At 46.3% G+C, this 22657-nt stretch overlaps 1 protein-coding gene across 1 annotated transcript in view; it reads right to left on the reverse strand.

Moving 5' to 3' along the window:
- Positions 1–1808: 1808 nt before the first annotated feature.
- Positions 1809–22657, reverse strand: part of LOC145350685 (uncharacterized) — a 107270-nt gene continuing 86421 nt past the window's right edge. The window contains exon 11 of the mRNA XM_080199895.1: positions 1809–2346. Coding sequence (XP_080056021.1) covers positions 1961–2346 — 386 coding nt within the window. The 3' untranslated portion in view covers positions 1809–1960. The remainder of the gene's footprint in view (positions 2347–22657) is intronic.

Here is a 22657-nt window from a genome sequence, read left to right on the forward strand (position 1 = left end):
CAATTTAGCATGGCTAATCCACCTAACCTGCACATCTTTGGACACGAAGGGGCAATTTAGCATGGCTAATCCACCTAACCTGCACATCTTTGGACACGAAGGGGCAATTTAGCATGGCTAATCCACCTAACCTGCACATCTTTGGACACGAAGGGGCAATTTAGCATGGCTAATCCACCTAACCTGCACATCTTTGGACACGAAGGGGCAATTTAGCATGGCTAATCCACCTAACCTGCACATCTTTGGACACGAAGGGGCAATTTAGCATGGCTAATCCACCTAACCTGCACATCTTTGGACACTAAGGGGCAATTTAGCATGGCTAATCCACCTAACCTGCACATCTTTGGACACTAAGGGGCAATTTAGCATGGCTAATCCACCTAACCTCAACATCTTTGGAGTGTGGGGAGGAAACAGAACCATGTGGAGGAAACCCAAGAGGTGAACGTGCAAACTCCAGACAGCCGAAAATTGAACCTAACCATTGTGCCACAATGCTGCCCAAGTCCTATTTACCCATCACCATGGCACTCATCCTTATTTTAAATCCCTTCCATAGCCTTGCTCCTTCCCTATCTCCCTTAACTTTTCCAGTATATCCTTTTGAGATCTCTTGCTCCTCCAGTCCTGGCTTTTTCTATCTCTCCAGTTTTATTCACCACTGCTGCTGGCTGTACCTTCAGGTGACAAGGGTGCAAAGCCCCCTCACTAAATATTTCAAAGTCTCTATCTCTTCCCATCCAACCTGTCCTCGCGCCACCCTCCCTCCAGCTCGACACATACACACACACACATACACATACACACAGACACACATATACATACACAGACAGACACACACACATATACACAAACATATACACACACACACACATGCACATATACACACACACATATACACACACACATATATACACATACACGCACATGCACATATACACACACACACATACACAAACATATACACACACACACACATGCACATATACACACACACATATATACACATACACGCACATGCACATATACACACATACACAAACATATGTATACACACACACACGCACATATACAAACATACACACACACATACACACACACACACGTTTTAAAAGGGTACCGAAACGTATATCTTTGACCAAGCTTTTGTCACCAGTCCTAACGAGTTCTCATATGCCTCGGTCTCAAACTATATTTAATAATCATTCCTGTGAAGTGCTTTGGGACTTCTTACACGTTAAAGATGCCATACAAGTGCAAGTTGTTATTGTTGTAGTAGCGCTTTTGTCAGTGAAATAGTCCCATCAGAGTTATATTACCTTCAGCGTGTGTACTTTCTCACCAAAGTACTCGTGATCATACAGTCCCTTGGCAGAAGGAGGCCATTCAGCCCATCGAGGCTGCACTGACCACAGTCCCACCCAGGCCCCTCTTCCTGTAACCTCACATATTTATCCTGCCAGTCCCCTGACACTAAGGGGCAATTTAACACGGCCACTCAACCTAACCCGCACATCTTTCGGACTGTGGGAGAAACCGGAGCACGCGGAGGAAACCCACGCAGACACGGGGGGAATGTGCAGGCTCCACACAGACAGTGACCCCAGCCACAAATCGAATCCAGGTCCCTGGAGCCGTGAGGCAGCAGTGCTAACCACTGTGCCATGTGGTATATTTATGGTGCTTCCCTCCTTTGCAATGGGGATAACGGCACAATTAAATTGGAATTATCTTCATTTCATCAGTTGTCGGCCAAGATCAACATTAAGGTCAAAAGTGATCGATCACTGGCACCACCATAACTTGGGTTCACACTGGAAAACACATCAGTCAAGTGTTGATCGAAGTGCAGTAACCCTGTTTCTCATGGAGAACATGAACCAAGGAAATGTTTTAGGTTCTGCATTTCATTTATAATACTACTGAACAAAAATCTCCACGAAATACCCTTTGTTTAGATCTCAGCTTCATTAGAAATGATTTGTTCTGGATCTTTCTCACTGCTGCAGTCACTGCTGTCCACTTGTGTTTTCAAGTTAATGATCACCTCAATCTGTTTCGCGAGCCGCACGGTGCTGTCCATTTCCAGCGACTCCTCATCCTCTTCCTCATCGTCGAAATTGGACACTTGAGAATCCCCCGTCTTCCTCAAATCACTCAGTTCTGCCGCCAAATCTTCAGAGTTCTCCTCTTTGAAAGCTTCTTGAATTTTATGCTCGATCGCATCTACCTCTCTCTGCTTCTTGCCACTGGGGTCCTGAATGCTTATTTCCGAGTGGGGAGAAATCCTTGTCCTTGAGCTGAAGGGAGCACGTGTCTTCACTGAATTTCCAGCTTTGCCTGGCAAATATAAAATTGCAGCATTAATAATCTTGTCATCAACACAGTGGGAGCTTTGAACAGATTTGGGGGCTCGATGATTCAATAAGGCTGAGGGGGCAATCTGATCAAGATTATGAGGGCCCAAAAATGAAAAGCTTGATGTACAAAGAGCATCTGGGGACCCTGGGTCTGTGTTCGATGGAGTTTAGAAGGATGAGGGGGGACCTCACTGAAACTTACAGATTACTGAAAGGCTCGGATAGGGTGGACATGGGGAAAATGTTACCATTAATCGGGCACCATAAGGCCATAAGACCTTAAGACATAGGAGCAGAATTAGGCCTCTTGGCCCATCGAGCAGTAGTGTTAATCAATGTGCCACTGGGTGGCATGGTGGCAAAGTGGTTACCACTGCTGACTCACAGCGCCAGGGTCCCGGCTTTGAATCTGGGCCTTGGGTCACTGTGGAGTCTGCACATTCTCCCCATATCTGCATGGGTTTCCTCCAGGTGCTCCAATTTTCTCCAAACATGAGTGGGTTAGGTGGATTGGCCATGCTAAATTGCCTCTTAGTGTCGGCTGGGGGGTGGGGACTTGTGAGGGTAAATGCATGGGGTTATGGGATGGGGCCTGGGTGGGTTTTGGGATGGAGCCTGGGTGGATTATGGGATGGGACCAACTGGCCTCCTTCTGTACTGTAGGATTCTATGAATCTGCTCCACTATTCCATCATGGCTGATATTTTTCTCATCCCCATTCTCCTGCCTTTTCCCCATAACCCCTAATCCCCTTATAATCAAGAATCTATCTATCTCTGTCTTAAAGACACTCAATGACCCGGCCTCCACAGCCTTCTGCGGCAAAGAGTTCCACAGATTCACCGCTCTCTGGTGAAATTCCTCCTCATCTCCGTTTTAAAGGATCATCCTTTTAGCCTGACGGCATAAGATTTAGAATGAGTGTAAAACAAACGTAATTATTTTTTATAAAACCAAGTTTCTGAAAATTGCTACAAGGGAATTTAGGAGGGTTGCAAATTGTCTGGGCTGGGATCTGTGTCTGGTTATTCACTTGGTCCTACAATTCAGTGAGATATCACACCTGGAGTGCTAACTAATGGGCAGCACGGTGGCACAGTGGTTAGCAGTGCTGCCTCACAGTGCCAGGGACCCAGGTTCGATTCCCGGTTTGGGTCACTGTCTGTGTGCAGTCTGTACGTTCTCCCTGTGTCTGCGTGGGTTTCCTCCGGGTGCTCCGGTTTCCTCCCACAGTCTGAAAGGTGTGCTGGCTAGGTGTATTGGCCGTGCTAAATTCTCCCTCAGTGTACCCGAACAGATGCCGGAAGGGGCAACTTAGCATGGCCAATCCGCCTAACCCGCACATCTTTGGACTGTGGGAGGAAACTGGAGCACCCGGAGGAAACCCACGCAGACACAGGGAGAATGTGCAAACTCCACACAGACAGTGACCCAAACCGGGAATCAAACCCGGGTCCCTGGCGCTGTGAGGCAGCAGTGCTAACCACTGAGCTGCCCAAATCTCCAACGCCATTCAGAACAGTTTCCTTGTGAGGATTAATGAAAAGAAATTGCTGACTGATGGCTTAAAACGCAGACAGGTTGAGAGGTATCTTATTTTGGTGTAATGTGATTATACAGATCTCATTTCGATCAAATACCAAAAGGGGGAAATTCACATTGCGGAGGAAGATTTGCATAATATCTTTGTTGAGTGATTAAAGTAAAAACTAGCCAACCAGACAGGGGAAAAAACAAACCAGTTTGTAATCAAAGCGATTAATACAGAAAATAATTCACTGGTAGTCAAACAGTCCCAATGCTGACAACAAACAAGACATCTTATTGCAAACTGGGTGCAAAAGTGGACCTTGGGTGTTCCCAAACAACAGTGGTAATGGTCAGAGATGTCCTCTGTGCTCAGAGTAATAAAATCAAAGTCCTGTTTTTTTCAATTTGGCCACAGATGAATCACAAGAGGAAATCCTAGCCCTGGGTTGCCTTGTCAGTTGTAATGGAGGAAAGTCGCTTAGGATGATGGATGCTCCCTGATGTTATCAGCTCTCGATCAAGGGTGCCTGTAAGTTGGCCTGTTACTACTTCAAAGCCAATTATATACACATGAAGCAGCCTATCAGGTGGTTGGTTTTCAATAATTCTCTACCAACAGCGAGTCCTCCACTGCTGTGTGTCCCAGACCAAAGCAAGTGGAGCAGAATGTATTCACAGAATCATAGAATCTCTACAGTGCGGGAGAGGCCATTCAGCCCATTGAGTCTGCACTGACTCTTTTTTATCCAGGCCCACACCCCCTTGCTCTATCCCTGTACACATGTCCCATGGCCAATCTATCTAACCTACAGATCTAGGGGCACTAACGGGCAATTTAGCATGGCCAATCCTCCTAACCTGCATATTTTTGGACACAAAGTGGCAACTTAACATGGCCAATCCCTGTAACCTGCATATATTTGGACACTAAGGGGCAATTTAGCATGGCCAATCCACCTAACCTGTGCACCTTTGGACACTAAGGGGCAAATTAGCATGGCCAATCCCCGTAATCTGCACATCTTTGGTCACTAAGGGGCAATTAGCATGGCCAATCCTCATAATCTGCACATCTTTGGGTACTAAGGGGCAATTTAGCGTGGCCAATCCCTGTAACCTGCACATCGTTGGTCACTAAGGCTCAATTTACTAGGGCCAATCCAATTAACCTACAAATCTTGAAACATGAAGGGGCAACTTATCATGGCCAATTCACCTAATCTGCACATCTGGGCTGGTATCTGTGTCTGGATGCTCACATGGTTCTACAATGCATACCAGGAACACCCAGAGGAAACCAGGGCACCCGGAGGAAACCCACGCAGACATGGGGAGAATGTGCAAACTCCACATGGACAGTGACCCAAGCCAGGAATAGAACCCGGGCCCCTGGAGCTGTGAGGCAGCAGTGCTAACCACCGTGCCACCTGTATTGCTGAAGATAATTATACAACGAAGTACGGTCAAGTAGAATAGACGAAATTGGTGAGTGTAAGCACATGTAGCCATGCCAAGTGATGGGTATTGAAAGATAAAGTGACAAGATGGGTAAATGGAGTTAGGGTATAGATCAGCCCCCATCTCACTGAGTGGTGGTACAGGCTCCAGGGACTAGATTTGTACATGCGTTCCCATTAAAGAATTATGGAATGACAGAAGGAGGCCATTAGGCCCATTGTGCCTGTACTTTGGGCTTAGAAACTTTTCTGGAATATGCCATGGTGTCACTGCTGCTCTAGAACTGTGACAGGTGGAAATTCTGCCTCCTGTTGGTCCCATCCTGAATCACAGCTACAGTTGCTTCAACAGTCGTGCTGGACAACCCCTGTTACGCCTCTCCAAGTGTGTACGTCCACTCTGGGAAGAGCAGATCAAACTACAGAACTGGAATTCCCCAATCTTGCCCACAGCTGGAATTCTCCAGGCCCCGCTGCCGTGAATGAAGTCTTGGCTGAGCGCCAAATTCTCCGTTCTCACTGGCAGCGGTGGCGGGGACGAGCAAGACCGAAGAACTCCGGCCACCGTCCCTGGGGGGGTGATGGAAGAGTCAGCGATCCAGTAGGACTGCAAAAACTGCCAGAACATAAGACATTTTCATTTTCTTTCCCCACGGTGGCTGTAAGTATTTCAATGGAAACTTCCCCTACAGCTCAGGCTGTGCTGAAATCTCTCTGATATTTCCCACAATCGCCATCCCTAAAACTGATTGCTGCTGTGGGATCTTGCTGTGCACGGCTCGCCTGGCAGTCATTGCCCATTGCAACTGTGATGACGCTTCAAAAAAGTTGTTAAGCTTCTTCGGACATCTTGAGGTCTGAAGGGTGCTATGTAAATGCAAGCCTTGTATCTTTTGTTCCTATCTGGGATGTGAGTGCCGCTGGCTTGGCCAGCATTTATTGCCCATCACTAATTGCCCCTTGAGAAGATGGTGGTGAGCTGCCTTCTTGAACTGCTGTCGTCCGTGTGGTGTAAGTACACCCACAGTGCTGTTAGGGAGGGGGTTCTTGGATTTTGACCCACCGAACAGTGAAGGAACGGCTGATATTTTTAAAATCAGGCACGTGTATGGTTTGGAGGGGAATTTGCAAGTGGGGGGTGTTCCCATGCATCTACTGTCCTTGAGCTTCTAGGTGGTCGAGGTCGTGAGGTTTGGAAGGTGCTGTTCAAGGAGCCTTGGAGTGTTGTTGCAATGCATCTTATAGATGGTACACACTTCTGCCACTTTGTGCCATGTTGCACAGAATGAATGTTGAAGTTGGTAGATGGGGTGCTAATCAAGTGGGGCTGCTCTGGATGGTGTCGAGCTTCTTGAGTGTTGTTGGAGCTACACCCATCCAGGCGAGTATAGAGTATTCTCCTGGTTTGTGCCTTGCAGATGGAGGACAGGCTTTTGAGAGTTACTTGCCTCAGGATGTTGCACAAAGCGCAATTGTATTTGAGCAAAGGGAAACAGTATGAATTTTTCATCAGTTTGTAATTCCACCCCTGAATGACACAAGCATCTAGCTTTTATTCAATGTTCGACTGTATGGAAAATAAGCCAGAGCATCCAGCTGAAAGTATAATGAACTGGTTCTCAAATTTCTACAGCCACTTCACCACTAAATATCATAGATTTCACTTCCGTTTTGATGTAGGATATTTGCCCATTTCTCAGGCTGCCCATAGCTCTATGGGTGGCACGATGGCACAGTGGTTAGCACTGCTGCCTCGTAGTGCCAGGGACCTGGGTTCGATTCCTCTCTTGGGTCACTGTCAGCATGGTTTTCCTCCGGGTGCTCCGGTTTCCTCCCACAGTCGTGCTGGTTAGGTGCATTGGCCATGCTAGATTCTTCCTTAGTGCACCCGAACAGGTGTGGCAACAAGGGGAATTTCACAGTAACTTCGTTGCAGTGTTAACGTAAACCTACCTGTGACTAATAAATAAACTTCAAACTACCTCTGAAGTCATGACAGGCGATCTAGAGAATCCCTTCAGAATCTGAATAAATGACCTTACTCTGTTTTTTTAAGTGTGAACGGTAACAAGTCTTCAGAGGCAGAAGTCCTTTCACCAAAATCCCTTTATTTACAAACTCTAACAGCAGCACACAGAGTGCTCGCAGTCAGCAGTCTACCTCCGGGAGTGCCAGAGGAACTGACACACCAGGTTAAATAAGGAAAAAGCTCCCTGATTTGCCCTTCAATTAGGTCCTTAATCAGGGAGCTCATACTCCAATAGGCCAATCTCAATGGCCTGATTGAAATCAATACATAAACCCAGCTGGCTCCTGGGATTCTAGATCCCTCTCTGCCTCTTGTAGTCCATGAAGCCACAGCAGAAACCTGCTCACAGTTCAGATTGAATTGACAATCACACTGGGGGTGCAGTCGGGGAAGAGGGACGTACCGAAGGCAGTCTCTCGGAGGATGGGATTGTAGCTTTTGTCACTGCAGGGCAGAGAGAGGTTCACCTAATCATGCTGGAGGAGATGGCAGCTCACCACCACCTTGTCAAGGGCAACTAGGGATGGGCAGTAAATGTTGGCACTCACATTGGCACAAACCCTGCTTTTGGCCCCTCGTGACATTTTGTGGCCAATACGGGGTTGGTGCCTGCAGCTAAAGGGACAACTAAATCCTGCCCAAAAGATGAACTCAGAACCCACGTGGACAGCAGTCCCTTTTCCCCAGAAGAATTTGCTGCTACATTCAGTCGCACTCCTGGTGGCAGGGCCGTTCCTCCTGCCCTTACACTGCCTCATCACAGCTTCTGTAGCATCGCTCACAAAGCATTTCACATCCGACAGCCCGAGAATATGGCAGGCAAAGAAACATTCCAGGCTATTCACTCAGTAACAAGCCTCACAATGCCAGGGATCAGGGTTCGATTCCTGGCTTGGGTCACTGACTGTGTGAAGTTTGCGTATTCTCCCCTTATCTGTATGGGTTTCCTCCGGGTGCTCTGATTTCCTCCCACAGTCCAGAGATGTGCGGGTTTGGTGGATTGGCCAAGCTCAAATGCAGCGTCAGGGGGACTAGCTAGGGTAAACGCATAGGGTTAGGGAGATAGAGCCTGGGTGGGATTTTGGTTGGCGCAGACTCAATGGGCCCAATGGCCTCTTTTTGCATCCTTCTACAGCCAAAATCTGGGCGACTGGCACGATGATGTTCCTGACATCCCCATGTCTTATTTTATGTTCAGATGGCAGGGCAGGCTGAGGGAGCGGGATGGAGTTGGGTACACTCTAGCCTCTATTCTCCACATTCAGGGAAGATCACACACGAAAGAGTGCACTGTTGTGAAATCAGTATTTAAGAACATAAGAAATAGGAGCAGGTGTAGGCCATCTAGCCCTTCGAGCCTGCCCTGCCATTCAATAAGATCATGGCTGATCTGAAGTGGATCAGTTCCACTTTCCCGCTTTCTCCCCATAACCCTTAATTCCCTTGTCTATCAGAAACCTATCTACCTGTGACTTAAATATATTTAGCGAGGCAGCCTCCACCACTTCAATGGGCAGAGAATTCCAGAGATTCACCACCCTTTGAGTGAAGAAGTTCCTCCTCAACTCTGACCTAAACTGACCCCCCTTATCTTGAGGCTGTGCCCCCTAGTCCTGCTATCCTTTCTAAGCAGGAAGAATCTCTCTATCTCTACCCTATCCATCCCCTTCATTATCTAATACATCTCTATAAGATTCCCCCTCATCCTCCTAAACTCCAGCGAGTACAGACCCAGTCTATTTAGTCTCTCTTCATAGTCCAACCCCCTCATCTCCAGTATCAGCCTAGTGAACCTCCTCCGCACTCCCTCCAAGGCCAATATATCCTTTTGCAAATGCGGTGACCAAAACTGCACACAGTACTCCAGTTGCAGTCTCACCAGTGCCCTGTACAGTTGCAGCAAGACCTCCCTGCTTTTATATTCTATCCCCCTCGCTATAAAGGCCAAATTTGTACAAAATCAGACCGAGATACGTGAATCAGAAATTCCTCATACTGGAAGCTTCTCATTGGCAGGGCACTGATATAACCACAGCCGGAAGTGCGACACTCAAACAAATGTGTGCTTTGTCATCAGGCCTTTTTTGTAAATAATGCCCTAAGATTAAGTCTATACACAATAATTACATTTTTAATGCTAACACAACACTGGAATCTGATGAGAATAAATAAATGCAACCTTTGCCTGGTTGTTAGGTTACTAATGTGATCTCAGCATCAACAGAATAAGGGGCTGGAATTTATAGACCATTATTTAACACTTTTAAGGTTTTATCATTACAGTGCAGAAATGAAGTGTAGCAAAGATATATTCTTGTGTCTAATGATATTGACTGTGGAACATACACACTCCACTTACACCAGCAAAAAACCCTCTCTAAGGAACCTCAATAACGTTACTGCGCCTCTCAAATCCCATAGTTGTGATTGCTTGATTCTGAAGGAAAAAGATTTGCATTTATATAGCAACTTTGACCACTCCAAAACCTCCCCAAAGTGCTTTGCAGCCAATGAAGTATTTTTGTTGGTACTTTTCGGTACTTTTATTCCAATCAAAAAACCCAAATATAATTAAGGACCCCACGCACCCCGGACATTCTCTCTTCCACTTTCTTCCATCGGGAAAAAGATACATCAGTTTGAGGTCACGTACCAACTGACTCAAGAACAGCTTCTTCGCTGCTGCCGTCAAACTGTTAAATGGACTTATCTCGCACTACGTTGATCTTTCTCTACACCCTATTACATTCTGCACTCTCTCCTTTCCTTTTCTATGAATGGTATGCTTTGTCTGTATAGTGCGCCAGAAACAATACTTTTCACTGTATACATGTGACAATAATAAATCAAACCAAATCAATTCAAGTTAAATCCAATTCACGGTCCCCACAGGAGGGACAAATAAGATCCAAGCTGACAGGATGAGGCATTGCACCCCTTCTTGGGCTGAATCTAATGTTTCATTTTAGTCAAAAGGCTGAGATGACTTTGAAAAACTTTTATCAGCTAAAGCTTCGATTTAACCTCATTGGCTATCCTGATTCTTTACTCTACAGTAAAAAGTCATAAGAACATAAGAAATAGGAGCAGGAGTAGGCCATCCAGCCCTTCGAGCCTGCCCCGCCATTCAATAAGATCATGGCTGATCTGTCGCTGCTCAGTTCCACTTTCCCGCTTTCTCCCCATAACCCTTAATCCCCTCTCTTATCAAAAACCCATCAACCCGCGTCTTAAAAATATTTAGCGAGGCAGCCTCCACCACTTCAACGGGCAGAGAATTCCAGAGATTCACCACCCTTTGAGTGAAGAAGTTCCTCCTCAACTCCGTTCTAAACCGCCCCCCCTTTATCTTGAGGCTGGGCCCCCTAGTCTTACTGTCTTTTTTGAGCGGGAAGAGTCTCTCCACCTCTATCCTATCCATCCCATTCATCATCTTATACGTCTCAATGAGATCTCCCCTCATTCTTCTAAACTCTAACGAGTACAAGCCTAGTTTATTCAGCCTCTCCTCATAGTTCAACCCCCTCAACTCCGGTATCAGCCTAGTAAACCTCCTCTGCACTCCCTCCAAGGCCAAAATATCTTTGCGCAGGTGCGGCGCCCAAAACTGCACACAGTACTCCAGCTGCGGCCTCACCAATGCGCTATACAGCTGCAGCAAGACCTCCCTACTTTTATATTCAATCCCCCTCGCTATGAAGGCCAGCATCCCATTCGCCTTCCTGACCACCTGCTGCACAACACCAGGTTTTAGTCCAACCGATTTATTTGATAGTAAACGCACAAGCTTTCGGGTTAGTCCCTTCGTCACCTGGTGTTGTCAGACTTTTTACCCCAGTCCAATGCCAGCACATTCACATCATCTTTACTCTACCCCAGCCTGGGCAAACCACTATGGCAGACATCAGCAGCCCCCCCCAGCGCAATAGGCTAGCCTCATTCCCTGCCTGACCTTTGAAGTGTACAAAAAGCAGCAACACATTTCCACACAGCAAACTCCCACAAACAACAATCTGATTATGACCTGTTCATCTGTTTTCATGACACCAGTGGAGCGATAAATATTTGCCAGGGGAATTCCTGCGATCTTCTTCAAAGTATCTCATGGAATTATGGAATGCCTACGAGCAGCACCACCACCGAGAGACGGTGATAACATTCCTGCAGTTTGATTTTCTGCCGACGGCCATTTGGTTCATTCGTATTGCTTTGGGGAATGTGAGCTGCCTTCTAATGTAGCAAGACAAAGCTCTGGGTGAATCTAAATGCAATGATTATGCAGACAGTGAGTTAAAATGTGGTAATTCAATTCTAACAGTGGCATAAACTGTAACAAAGCTTTTAACATGCTTGTGGCAAAGATTATTCTTTATTTTATAATTGGAACTTGGAAAAAAACCTTTTCTTTTTCCTGCTAAACAACCAGTTACACTGAATCTGACTGGAGCACCATCAAAAGGATCCCTGAATTAACATGAAGTGGAAATTTAAGTTTTAATACTCCACCATTGGCAGTTGTACTTTTAGCTGTATAACACCTAGACACTGGAGTTCCCTTCTAATCATGACCATCTCACTTTCCTCCCTTAAGCTACTCTTTAAAACCTACCTCTCTGACCAAGCTTTCACTCACCTATCCTAATTCCTCTCCACGTGCCTCAGTGCCAATTTTTATTTGATAATCAGCGATAGCTGTCAATTATTTTATTTAGCTGAAATGTGTGCACCTGTCCTTCCTGTCTGCAAAGAACAGGGCCCTGTGTATGTAGCTTCTAGAACACCCAAATGCAGCTGTGAGCCCAACTGATAACCTTAAATTGGTTGTCAGCAAAATTCTTAGCATGTTACGGATAATGTCATCTTTGCAGATGGAAAGAGTGCGCACACACATATTGCCTCCGTTTCAGCAGTTGACAGCCATTCACTGATTCATTCCCCAGGGCAATGCTTTGATCAGTCAGAGTCAAGCTGCCTGGTTTGAATTTCAAACAATATCTGGCAGTTAACTGTCAGTCAACATCAACTGGTGCATTCTACATGGAAACGCCTCTACCAAACAGAGTCAAATTGCCAACCAATCAGCCCTCTCTTCTCGTACAATATTAATTGTTGTTTTCCCCTTCTATTAGCATCCTTGCCAAATGTCCTGATGATTGCCAGACGCAAAGCTTTGACAGTATGTGTCTTTTTCAACAATACCCAAGTTTCCAAATAACTATTATATGACATCATATGACTGTTAATACACTAATTGCAATTCATTTATCAAGAAAATGCACCTTATACAAACAGATACATAAGAAACAATATACAATATACCACATTATTATAACACATATTGTGCAATCTGGTCTTGATTTTCCACCGTAATGACCTGACAAAACCCTAGTGCAGCACAACAGAAAGTTCTTCAACAACCAATTATTCAATTCTCCACCATTTTCTGCGTTATTTTTTGAAGGTGATTTTGGGTGTATCATACAGAGGAATTAACATGTTGATCATAGAATCATAAACTCCCAACAATGCAGAAGGAGGCCATTTGGCCCATCAAATCTCCACTGACTCTCCAACAGAGCATCCCACCCAGGCCCTATCTTCATAGCCCCAAATATTTACCCCACTCATCCCCCTAAACTATACATCTTGAGACACCTAAAGGGCAATTTGGCATTGCCAAACCACCTAACCTATGCATCTTTGGACGCTAAGGGGTAATTTAGCATGGCCAATCCACCTAACCTACACATCTTTGGAAGCAAAGGGACAATTTAGCATGGCCAATCCACCTAACCTACACATCTTTGGTCGCTAAGGGACAATTTAGCATGGCCAATCCACCTAACTTACACATTTTTGGACCCTAAGGGGCAATTTAGTATGGTTAATCCACCTCATGTACACATCTTTGGATACTAAGGGGCAAATTAGCATGGCCAATCCACCTAATCTGCACATCTTTGGAACATGGGAGGAAACTGGAGCACCGGGAGGAAACCCATGCAGACGCGGGGAGAAGTGCAAACTCCACACGGACAGGCACCCAAGCCGAGAATTGAACCCGGGTCCCCGATGCTGCGAGGCAGCAGTGCTAACCGCTGTGCCAACCTAAATGCAGGGCTGATTAGTGAGTGGTGAAGGAAGCCAGCATGTGGGCTCAGGCACATGTCAAAGCACACATCACTAGTCCATGATCCAGACTAAAATTTATCTCCTGGGCTAAGATAAAACACTGGGAGCACATATCGGGAAGGAAACATGTAATAAATAAAAAGAACCTATCTAAGGATTAATGCTTTCAGTAGGACAACACTGCTGGGGTGCGGGGGATGGGGGAGACACTAGTTGAAAGCTGTTCCTACAGTCATCACACCACTGACAATTTTGGAAATCGGAATCCTTTTTATGCTTATGCATGCTTCATCTCACCCACACACAGCTAACTCACAAATGCTTTCCTGCCCAATCTTGTTTTTAATGAAACCCCTGGGTTTAACCTGTTAATGGGTAGTCAGGGCAGTGTCCTAGACACAACCATCTTCAGCTGCTTCATCAATGACCTTCCCTCCGTCATAAGGTCAGAAGTGGAGATGTTCGCCGATGATTGCACAATGTGCAGCATCATTCACGACTCCTCAGGCACTGAAGCAGTCCATGTTCACGTGTAACAAGATCTGGACAATATCCAGCCTTGGGCTGACAAATGGCAAATAACATTCGCGCCACACAAATGCCAGGCAATGACCATAACCAATGAGAGACACTCTAACCACTGCCCCTTGATACTCAATTGTGTTACCATCACTGAATCCCCTTCTGTCAACATTCTTAGGGTTACGTTTGACCAGAAGCTTAACTGGTCTCACCACATAAACACAGTGGCTACAAGAGCAGATCATAGGCTAGGAATACTGTGGCAAGTAACTCACTTCCTGACCCCCCAAAATCTGTTCACCATCTACAAGGCACAAATATAATGGGATGTTCCCCACTTGCCTGGATGGGTGCAGCTCCAGCAACACTCAAGAAGCTTGACACCATCCAGACAAAGCTGCGTGTTTGATTGGCACCACATCTACAAACATTCACTCCCTCCACCACCGACACTCAGTAACAGCAGTGTGTACTATCTACAAGATGCACTGCAGCAATTCATCAAAGATCCTTAGACAGCACCTTCCAAACCCATAACCACTTCCATCTGGAAAGACAAAGGCAGCAGATACATGGGGAACACCACCACCTGCAAGTTCCCCTCCAAGCCACTCATCCTGACTTGGAAATATATCACCGTTCCTTCACAGTCACTGGGTCAAAATCCTGGAATTCCCTCCCTAACGGCATTGTGGGTCAACCCACAGCACGCGGACTGCAGCGATTCAAGAAGGCAGCTCACCACCACCTTCTCAAGGGAGGCTAGGGATGGGCAATAAATGATTTTGATTTGATCTGATTTATTATTGTCTTATTTATTAGTATATAGTGTAAAGTATTGTTTCTTGCATGATATACAGACAAAGCATACTGTTCATAGAGAAGGAAAGGAGAGAGTGCAGAATATAATGTTACAGTCATAGCTAGGGTGTAGAGAAAGATCAGTTTAGTGCAAGGTAGGTCCATTCAAAAGTCCTATGGCAACAGGGAAGAAGCTGTTCTTGAGTCGGTTGGTACATGACCTCAGACTTTTGTATCTTTTCCCTGATGGATGAAGGGGTCCTTAATTATGCTGGCTGCTTTCCCAAGGCAGCGGGAAGTGTAGACAGAGTCAATGGATGGGTTGTGTGATGGATTCGGCTACATTCATGACCTTTTGTAGTTCCTTGCAGCCTTGGGCAGAGCAGGAGCCCATACCAAGCTGTGATACAACCGGAAAGAATGGCCCAGCCGGCAACACCATGTCCCATGAATGAAAAAGGAAAGGTAATCCAAGCCTCTGGAGCTATTGAAGCAAATGGGTAGGATGGGTAAAAATGGTTTCTCGTTTTCCCATTCCCACATGCATGTTTGCTACCTCCGATTTGGAAATGTTATGCCACGCTGGCGAGCTGCCAAAACTCTCAAAGTAAGAGATAATTCAACATTTTCGTCTAACGGCAGGGTGTTCAGCATTCTTGCTACCGACCAAACTCAATTCCTCCCCAGTGTTTCTCTCGCTGTCATATCTTGTGTGTTGGTATGAGACAACTGGAGAGAGCTGCTCCTGTCTGGGTAAGCATGCTGGCGTCAGTGATAGAGGTAATTAGGGCAGCCTGCAGAGCGTACCCTTCAAAGTCAAAACAAAAAGCAGAAACTTGACTGGGTTTAATCTCTTTCTTTAGAAAGTGAACTAAATATCCATGATTCATTGGGATGTCTCGTTGAAGTTGTACAAGACATTGGTAAAGCCACACTTGGAATACAGTGTGCAGTTCTGGTCACCCTATTGTAGAAAGGATATTATTAAATTAGAAAGAGCGCAGAAAAGATTTACTAGGATGCTACCGGGACTTGATGGTTTGAATGTTAAGGAGAGGCTGGGTCGACTGGGACTTTTTTCTCTGGAGTGTAAGAGGCTGAGGGGTGATCTTATAGAGGTCTATAAAATAATGAGGGGCATAGATCCGCTAGATAGTCAATATCTTTTCCCAAAGGTAGGGGAGTCTAAAACTAGAGGGCATAGGTTTAAGGTGAGAAGGGAGAGATATGAAAAGGTCCAGAGGGGCAATTTTTTCATGCAGAGGTGAGTGTCTGGAACAACCTGCCAGAGGTAGTAGTAGAGGTGCCAGAGGTAGTAGTAGAGGCGGGCACAATTTTGTCTTTTAAAAAACATTTAGATAGTTACATGGGTAAGATGGGTATAGAGGGATATGGGCCAAATGCGAGCAATTGGGATTTTAAAAAAAGGGCAGCATGGACAAGTTGGGCCGAAGGGCCTGTTTCCATGCTGTAAATCTCTATGATTCATCTCTGGGTGAAGGAACAGAGTTAGCTCATTGACCTGTCAGAGTTCTATAATGTTAGCTCTGTCTCTCTCTTTCTCTCAACAGATGCTGCCTGCACTGCTGAGTATTTCCAACCTATTTCTGCGTTTACCGAGTATCCAATTGTTTGTTCAGGAAAGTGTAGGCAGAGATTTGAAACACGTCATGAAATCAACAAAATTCACTGTGTTTCTTCATCCATTATTCAGCTATTTACCATTTATATAGATGATCTGGAGGAGGGAACCGAGTGTAAGGTGTTGAAATTTGCTGATGACACAAAGATTGGTGGAACGGCAAATTGTGCGGAGGGTGTGGAAAGTCTGCAGAGGGATCTAGATAGGCTGAGCGAGTGGGCGAAGACCTGGCAGATGGAATACAATGTTGGCAAGTGCGAGGTTATCCACTTTAGTAGGAATAATGGTAGGAAGGGCTACTACTTACAGGGCGAAAAACTGCAGCATGCTACGGTGCAGAGGGACCTGGGGGTCCTTGTGCATGAGTCGCAAAAATCCAGCCTACAGGTGCAGCAGGTGGTCAGGAAGGCAAATGGGATGCTGGCCTTCATAGCAAGGGGGATTGAATATAAAAGCAGGGAGGTCTTGCTGCAACTGTACAAGGCACTGGTGAGGCCGCAGCTGGAGTACTGTGTGCAGTTTTGGTCGCCGCACCTGCGCAAAGATATTTTGGCCTTGGAGGGAGTGCAGAGGAGGTTTACTAGGCTGATACCAGAGTTGAGGGGGTTGAGCTATGAGGAGAGGCTGAATAAACTGGGCTTGTACTCGTTGGAGTTTAGAAGGATGAGGGGAGATCTCATTGACACGTATAAGATGATGAAAGGGATGGATAGGATAGAGGTGGAGAGGTTCTTCCTGCTCAGAAAGGACAGCAGGACTAGAGGGCACAGCCTCAAGATAAAGGGGGGGCAGTTTAGAACTCAAAGGGTGGTGAATCTCTGGAATTCTCTGCCCGTTGAAGTGATTGAGGCTTCCTTGCTAAATATATTTAAGATGCGGGTAGATAGGTTTTTGGTAGGCAAGGGGATTAAGGGTTATGGGGAGAAAGCGGGAAAGTGGAACTGATCCACTTCAGATCAGCCATGATCTTATTGAATGGCGGGGCAGGCTCGAAGGGCTAGATGGCCTACTCCTGCTCCTATTTCTTATGTTCTTATGTTCTTATGGGATAGAACTCAGGGACTGCATCAAAGCCTCCTGGTCATGGTTATGGGCAGGGTCATGGTCCAAGCTGGGGAATCTCTGTGCGGAAAGCCAGCCGGACTTTTGCTGGCATGCCCCGAGTCTCACAAAACGGCATTCTCCATTGGCCTTGGGTGGGATCTTACGATCGTCAGGCAGGCAAGGTTGTCAAATTCCACAAATTCCAGTATGTGTGTATTATTTACTTGCTTTTAATATATTCATCACTTTTTAACCATGTAACTATTTCTTTATTCCATTTCTATTATTGAATGTTGACCGAGTGTTTGGTGGGCAGCTCACCTCATGGTGGTAACAAGGAGAAACTGTACTCTGGCTGAAGGCGTGAAGAACTGTATTATGGGAGTAAGGCAGGATGGGTAATTTAGCCAAGACACAGCGTTAGCAAAGTTGTCAAAACGTATTAAACTTTGCTGGAGGACTGGCCTGGAACTGTGAGAGAGATAGACACACTCAGTGATAGACTCACTGAGGTTAGTAAAGAGGACGGGCGCGATCTCACCTGCTGTTCGTGCCACGCTCCCGTCGCAACCAGTTTGGGAAATTTGGCACCCAGCCAAATCTCCATTCACTGCAGCGGGAAGGGAAAATCCCACTGGCGTGAACGGTGATAAGATTCCAGCCATTGTCTATACCAGCCTGGGATTTAATGAGCGCAAGAGATAACAAAGTAAACCAGAGGGTGCAACCTCAGGCTAAAGGGACGATCCTTTAAAACAGAGATGAGGAGGAATTTCTTCAGCCAGAGGGTGGTGAATCTGTGCCATCCTTCGCCGCAGAAGGCTGTGAAGGCCGGGTCTTTAAGACAGAGATAGACAGGTTCTTGATTAATAAGGAGGTCAGGGGTTATGGGGAAAAGGCAGGAGAATGGGGATGAGAAAAATATCAGCCATGAATGAGAGGTGGAGCAGACTCGATGGGCCGAGTGGCCTAATTCTGCTCCTATGCCTTATGGTCTAATGGGCTGACTCTATTCCATCCAGTTTGGCTTGATGAGAGGCCCAGGCCATAAAGACAAGGGAAGAGACACTGATATAAATTGTATACTCATTAAACAGGCTAAAAACAGGTATTACCTTACAAGGCCAGAGTCAAAACTAATATAAAGGAAGAAGACACAAAGATATTGTTGCTGCAGTGCATTCAATCCATCTGATCAGTCACTCCAAAGTCATGCACAGACACCTTGTTGGTGGATTGAGGATCGAGGTGAATTCCAGCTCGCAGTTAGTAATTAAGCAGCAGGGTGAGTATGCACTCTTGTGTTGTAATATTAACGAAAATGTACCGCACTTAGTGGAACAGCACCCAAGTGGCCGTGTTAACCATTGATACCCACAGGATGAACCTTTAGACCAGATCGATGGTCTTACAGAATCTTTCAGGACCTGCGTAGGGTATTAGTGGGACCGCCCCGGGAATAATGTGCGCAGTTCGGGTCTCCTTTATCCTAAGGAAGGGTAAACCTGCCCTACAGGAAGTGCAGCTGAGATAGGGGATTTTCCTGTGAGGAGAGATCGAACAGAGGTCTGGATTTGAGAAGATTGACAGATAGTTTCACCAAATCATATGAACTCCTGAAGGGTTTGACAAGGTAATCCCCCCCGGGCTGGGGAGCCCAGAACGTATCATATTCTCATACTGAGGGTCGGTCATTTAGGACAGAGATGGGGAGAAATTTCTTCACTCACAGAATACATGGAGTTTTGTAGCCCAGGGAACTATGGATGTTGAGTCGCCTGATGAAGGAGTAGCACTCTGAAAGTTCGTGATTCCAAATAAATCTGTTGGATTTTATCCTGGTGTTGTGAGACTTCTTACAGTGCCCACCCCAGTCCAACGCTGGCATCTCCATACCACATTCAGCCAAGACAGAGGCCAATAGATTTTTGGGTACTTGGACTAAAAATGACAACATGACACTACAAACACTTAACAAGTCGGTACTTCATTCCTCACTTTGACATTTCGATGGATTTGTTAAAATGAAATAGGATAGCAAGTCGATTGGGAGCAGAGAAAAACGTGGGTCAAACGCATTGGGCAAAATCTTACCAACAAATGGCAAAGTGTTGGTTCCGGCACAAGAAACGGAATGTTTCCCGTCAGCATTGCTGTTGTGGTTCCGGGCCACATCTCGTGTATTCCACAAGATTCTCTCTCCCAATTCGCCCGCCAGGTAAAACTTAACAGCCGCAATCGCTACGGAGCTCCATACAGACACTGCCCAGCACTTGTTCCACAATGGCTCCAGGACATGGTAGCCAAGAAGCCCGGACCTGGCCTTACAGAGGGGACCCTGACTGCGTGACAAAGTAGGAAAGCCAGTACCCAGCCGTCAAACTGTGTCACCCACCCCTGCCAGCGATACAGTGGCAGCCCTGGTCAAATTAACCTAGTGGCGTTTGCTACCAAATAAACCTGTTGGACTTTAACCTGGTGTTGTGAGACTTCTTACTGCGTTTACCCCAGTCCAATGCTGGCATCTCCACATCAACCCTGGTCAGTGCCAGTGCACTGCCAGCCTTGAAAGCAATGGGCAGCCCAACATGAAGGGATGGTAAGGGATGCAAGTGGCCCCTCCCAACCTCTCTCCCCGAAATGGTGACTCCAGGACCCCTACCCCTCTGGACCCGAGTTGAATTTATCTTTGCATCCCCCTGAGTTCTCTCTAGTGTCCCTTGACTGTGAACACCACAGAGGGAGCTGGCTGCCTGAGCACTCACCTTCCAAACCTCCCCCCAGCCCCCATCCCCGGTCCCTCAGAGGTGAAGACGCCAGGTTTATGCTTCTGTAGCAGGTGGCATGGTGGCAAAGAGGTTAGCACTGCTACTTCACGGTACAGAGGTTCGATTCACAACTTGGGTCACTGTCTGCGGGGAGTTTGCATATTCTCCCCGTATCTGCATGGGTTTCCTCCAGGTGTTCTGGTTTCCTCCCATATCCAAATATGTGTAGGTTAGGTAGATTGGCCATGCTAAATTGCCCCTTAGTGTCTAAAGATGTGTAGATTAGGTGGATTGACCATGTTAAATTGCCCCAAAGTGTCCAAAGATGTACAAGTTAGGTAGATTGGCCATGCCAAATTGCTAAATAGTGTCCAAAGATGTGTAGTTTAGGTGGATTGGCTATACTAAATTGTCCCTTAGTGTCCAAAGATGCACACATTAAGTGGACTGATCATGCTAAATTGCCCCAAAGTGTCCAAAGATGTACAAGTTAGGTAAATTAGCCATGCCAACTTGCTAAATAATGTCCAAAGATGTGTAGGTTAGATGCATTGGCTATGTTAAATTGCCCCTTAGTGTCCGAAGATGTGTAGGTTAGGTGGATTGGCCATGCTAAATTACCCCTTCGTGTCCAAGGATGTACAGATTTGGTGGATTGGCCATGCTAAATTGTCCCTTAGTGTCCAAAGATGTGCAGGTTATGTGCATTGGTCATGCTAAATTGCCTCTTAGTGGATTGACAGGGTAAATACATGGAGTTACAGGGATAGGATGGGATTGTTGTTGGTGCAGACTCGATGAGCTGAATAGCCTCATTCTGCATTACGGGGATTCTACGATTCTAAGTGTTGTAAATGGCACCGATGTGACATCATACAGGTGCCAACTGTAAGCTCTGTGCAGGTAGGATATCCAGAAAGGGTGCTCATTAGTGACACACCAACATATCCTTCGGTGAGCTCACACACCGCTCCGTCAGTGAGGGCAGCACAGTAGCACAGTGGTTAGCACTGCTGCTTCACAGCTCCAGGGACCTGGGTTCAATTCCCAGCTCGGGTCACTGTCTGTGTGGAGTTTGCACATTCTCCTCGTGTCTGCGTGGGTTCCCTCCAGGTGCTCCGGTTTCCTCCCACAGTCCAAAGATGTGCGGGTTCGGTTGGTTGGCCGTGCTAAAATTGCCCTTTAGTGTCCTGGGATGCGTAGGTTAGAGGGATTAGCGGGTAAACGTGTAGGGGTATGAGGGTAGGGCCAGGGTGGGATTATGGTCAGTGCAGACTCGATGGGCTGAAGGGCCTCTTTCTGCACTGTAGGGTTCTATGCATTCTATGCATCGATGCAGATGGGAACTCAGAAACTAGCCAGCACAAATCACGCTCTCAGGATTTTGAGCGTGCATTGTCATTCCCACTGACAGGGCTCAGGATTGTCCCCATCAGCTGCATTGTGCAGTAAATCAGTGCCAGGATTTTTGTCCTGTAATGTGTGACTGAGCTTTCTCATGAGAGATTATTGTAATTTGCTTTCTAAAAGAACACTTAAGTCGGTTTCTTTGACATCAAAAACTGACGTGCAATATTTCTCTGCAGCTTGTAAATAAGCCACTCCACACTCCAGGCATTTATTGGCTCATTCTAACCCATTTTAGAGGAGCTCTTGTCAATTCTGGAAGATATTCAAACGTTCTATCAAACATCCTTTGTCACTTCACGAGAACCACTTAACAGCATCTACACGACAGGACTAGGTTAGCACTTAGACACAAAGGCTATCGAATGGATCTATAATCTCTAGAGTTCAGAGTAAAAGAGAGGTCATCTCAAAGAAATGTGTCAAATTCTTCAAGGGTTTGACAGGGTAGATGTTGAAAAGCTCTTTCTATCAGCTAGAGGGTTTTGAACGAGGGGTCACAGTGTCAGAACATGTGAAAAGGGTTGAGTGTAGACTCAATGGTGTGACAATTTAGCTATGAGGAGAGATTGGGTAAACTGGGGTTGTTCTCCCTGGAAAGACGGAGAATGAGGGGAGACCTAATAGAGGTGGATAAAATTATGAAGGGTCTAGATAGAGTGAACAGTGGGAAGCTTTTTCCCAGGTCAGAGGTGACGATCACAAGGGGTCACAGGTTCAAGGTAAGAGGGATGAGGTTTAACTCTGATATCAGAGGGACATATCTTACACAGAGGGTGGTGGGGGCCTGGAATGCACTGCCAAGCAGGGTGGTGGAGGCGGACACGCTGGGACGGTTTAAGCTTTTTACCATTTATATAGATGATCTGGAGGAGGGAACCGAGTGCAGGGTGTTGAAATTTGCTGATGACACCAAGATTGGGGGAAAGGCAAATTGTGCGGAGGGTGTGGAGAGTCTG

Source organism: Carcharhinus amblyrhynchos, chromosome 12, assembly GCF_965287045.1.
Source record: "Carcharhinus amblyrhynchos chromosome 12, sCarAmb.v2.hapA, whole genome shotgun sequence".
NCBI classification, from domain to species: domain Eukaryota; kingdom Metazoa; phylum Chordata; class Chondrichthyes; order Carcharhiniformes; family Carcharhinidae; genus Carcharhinus; species Carcharhinus amblyrhynchos.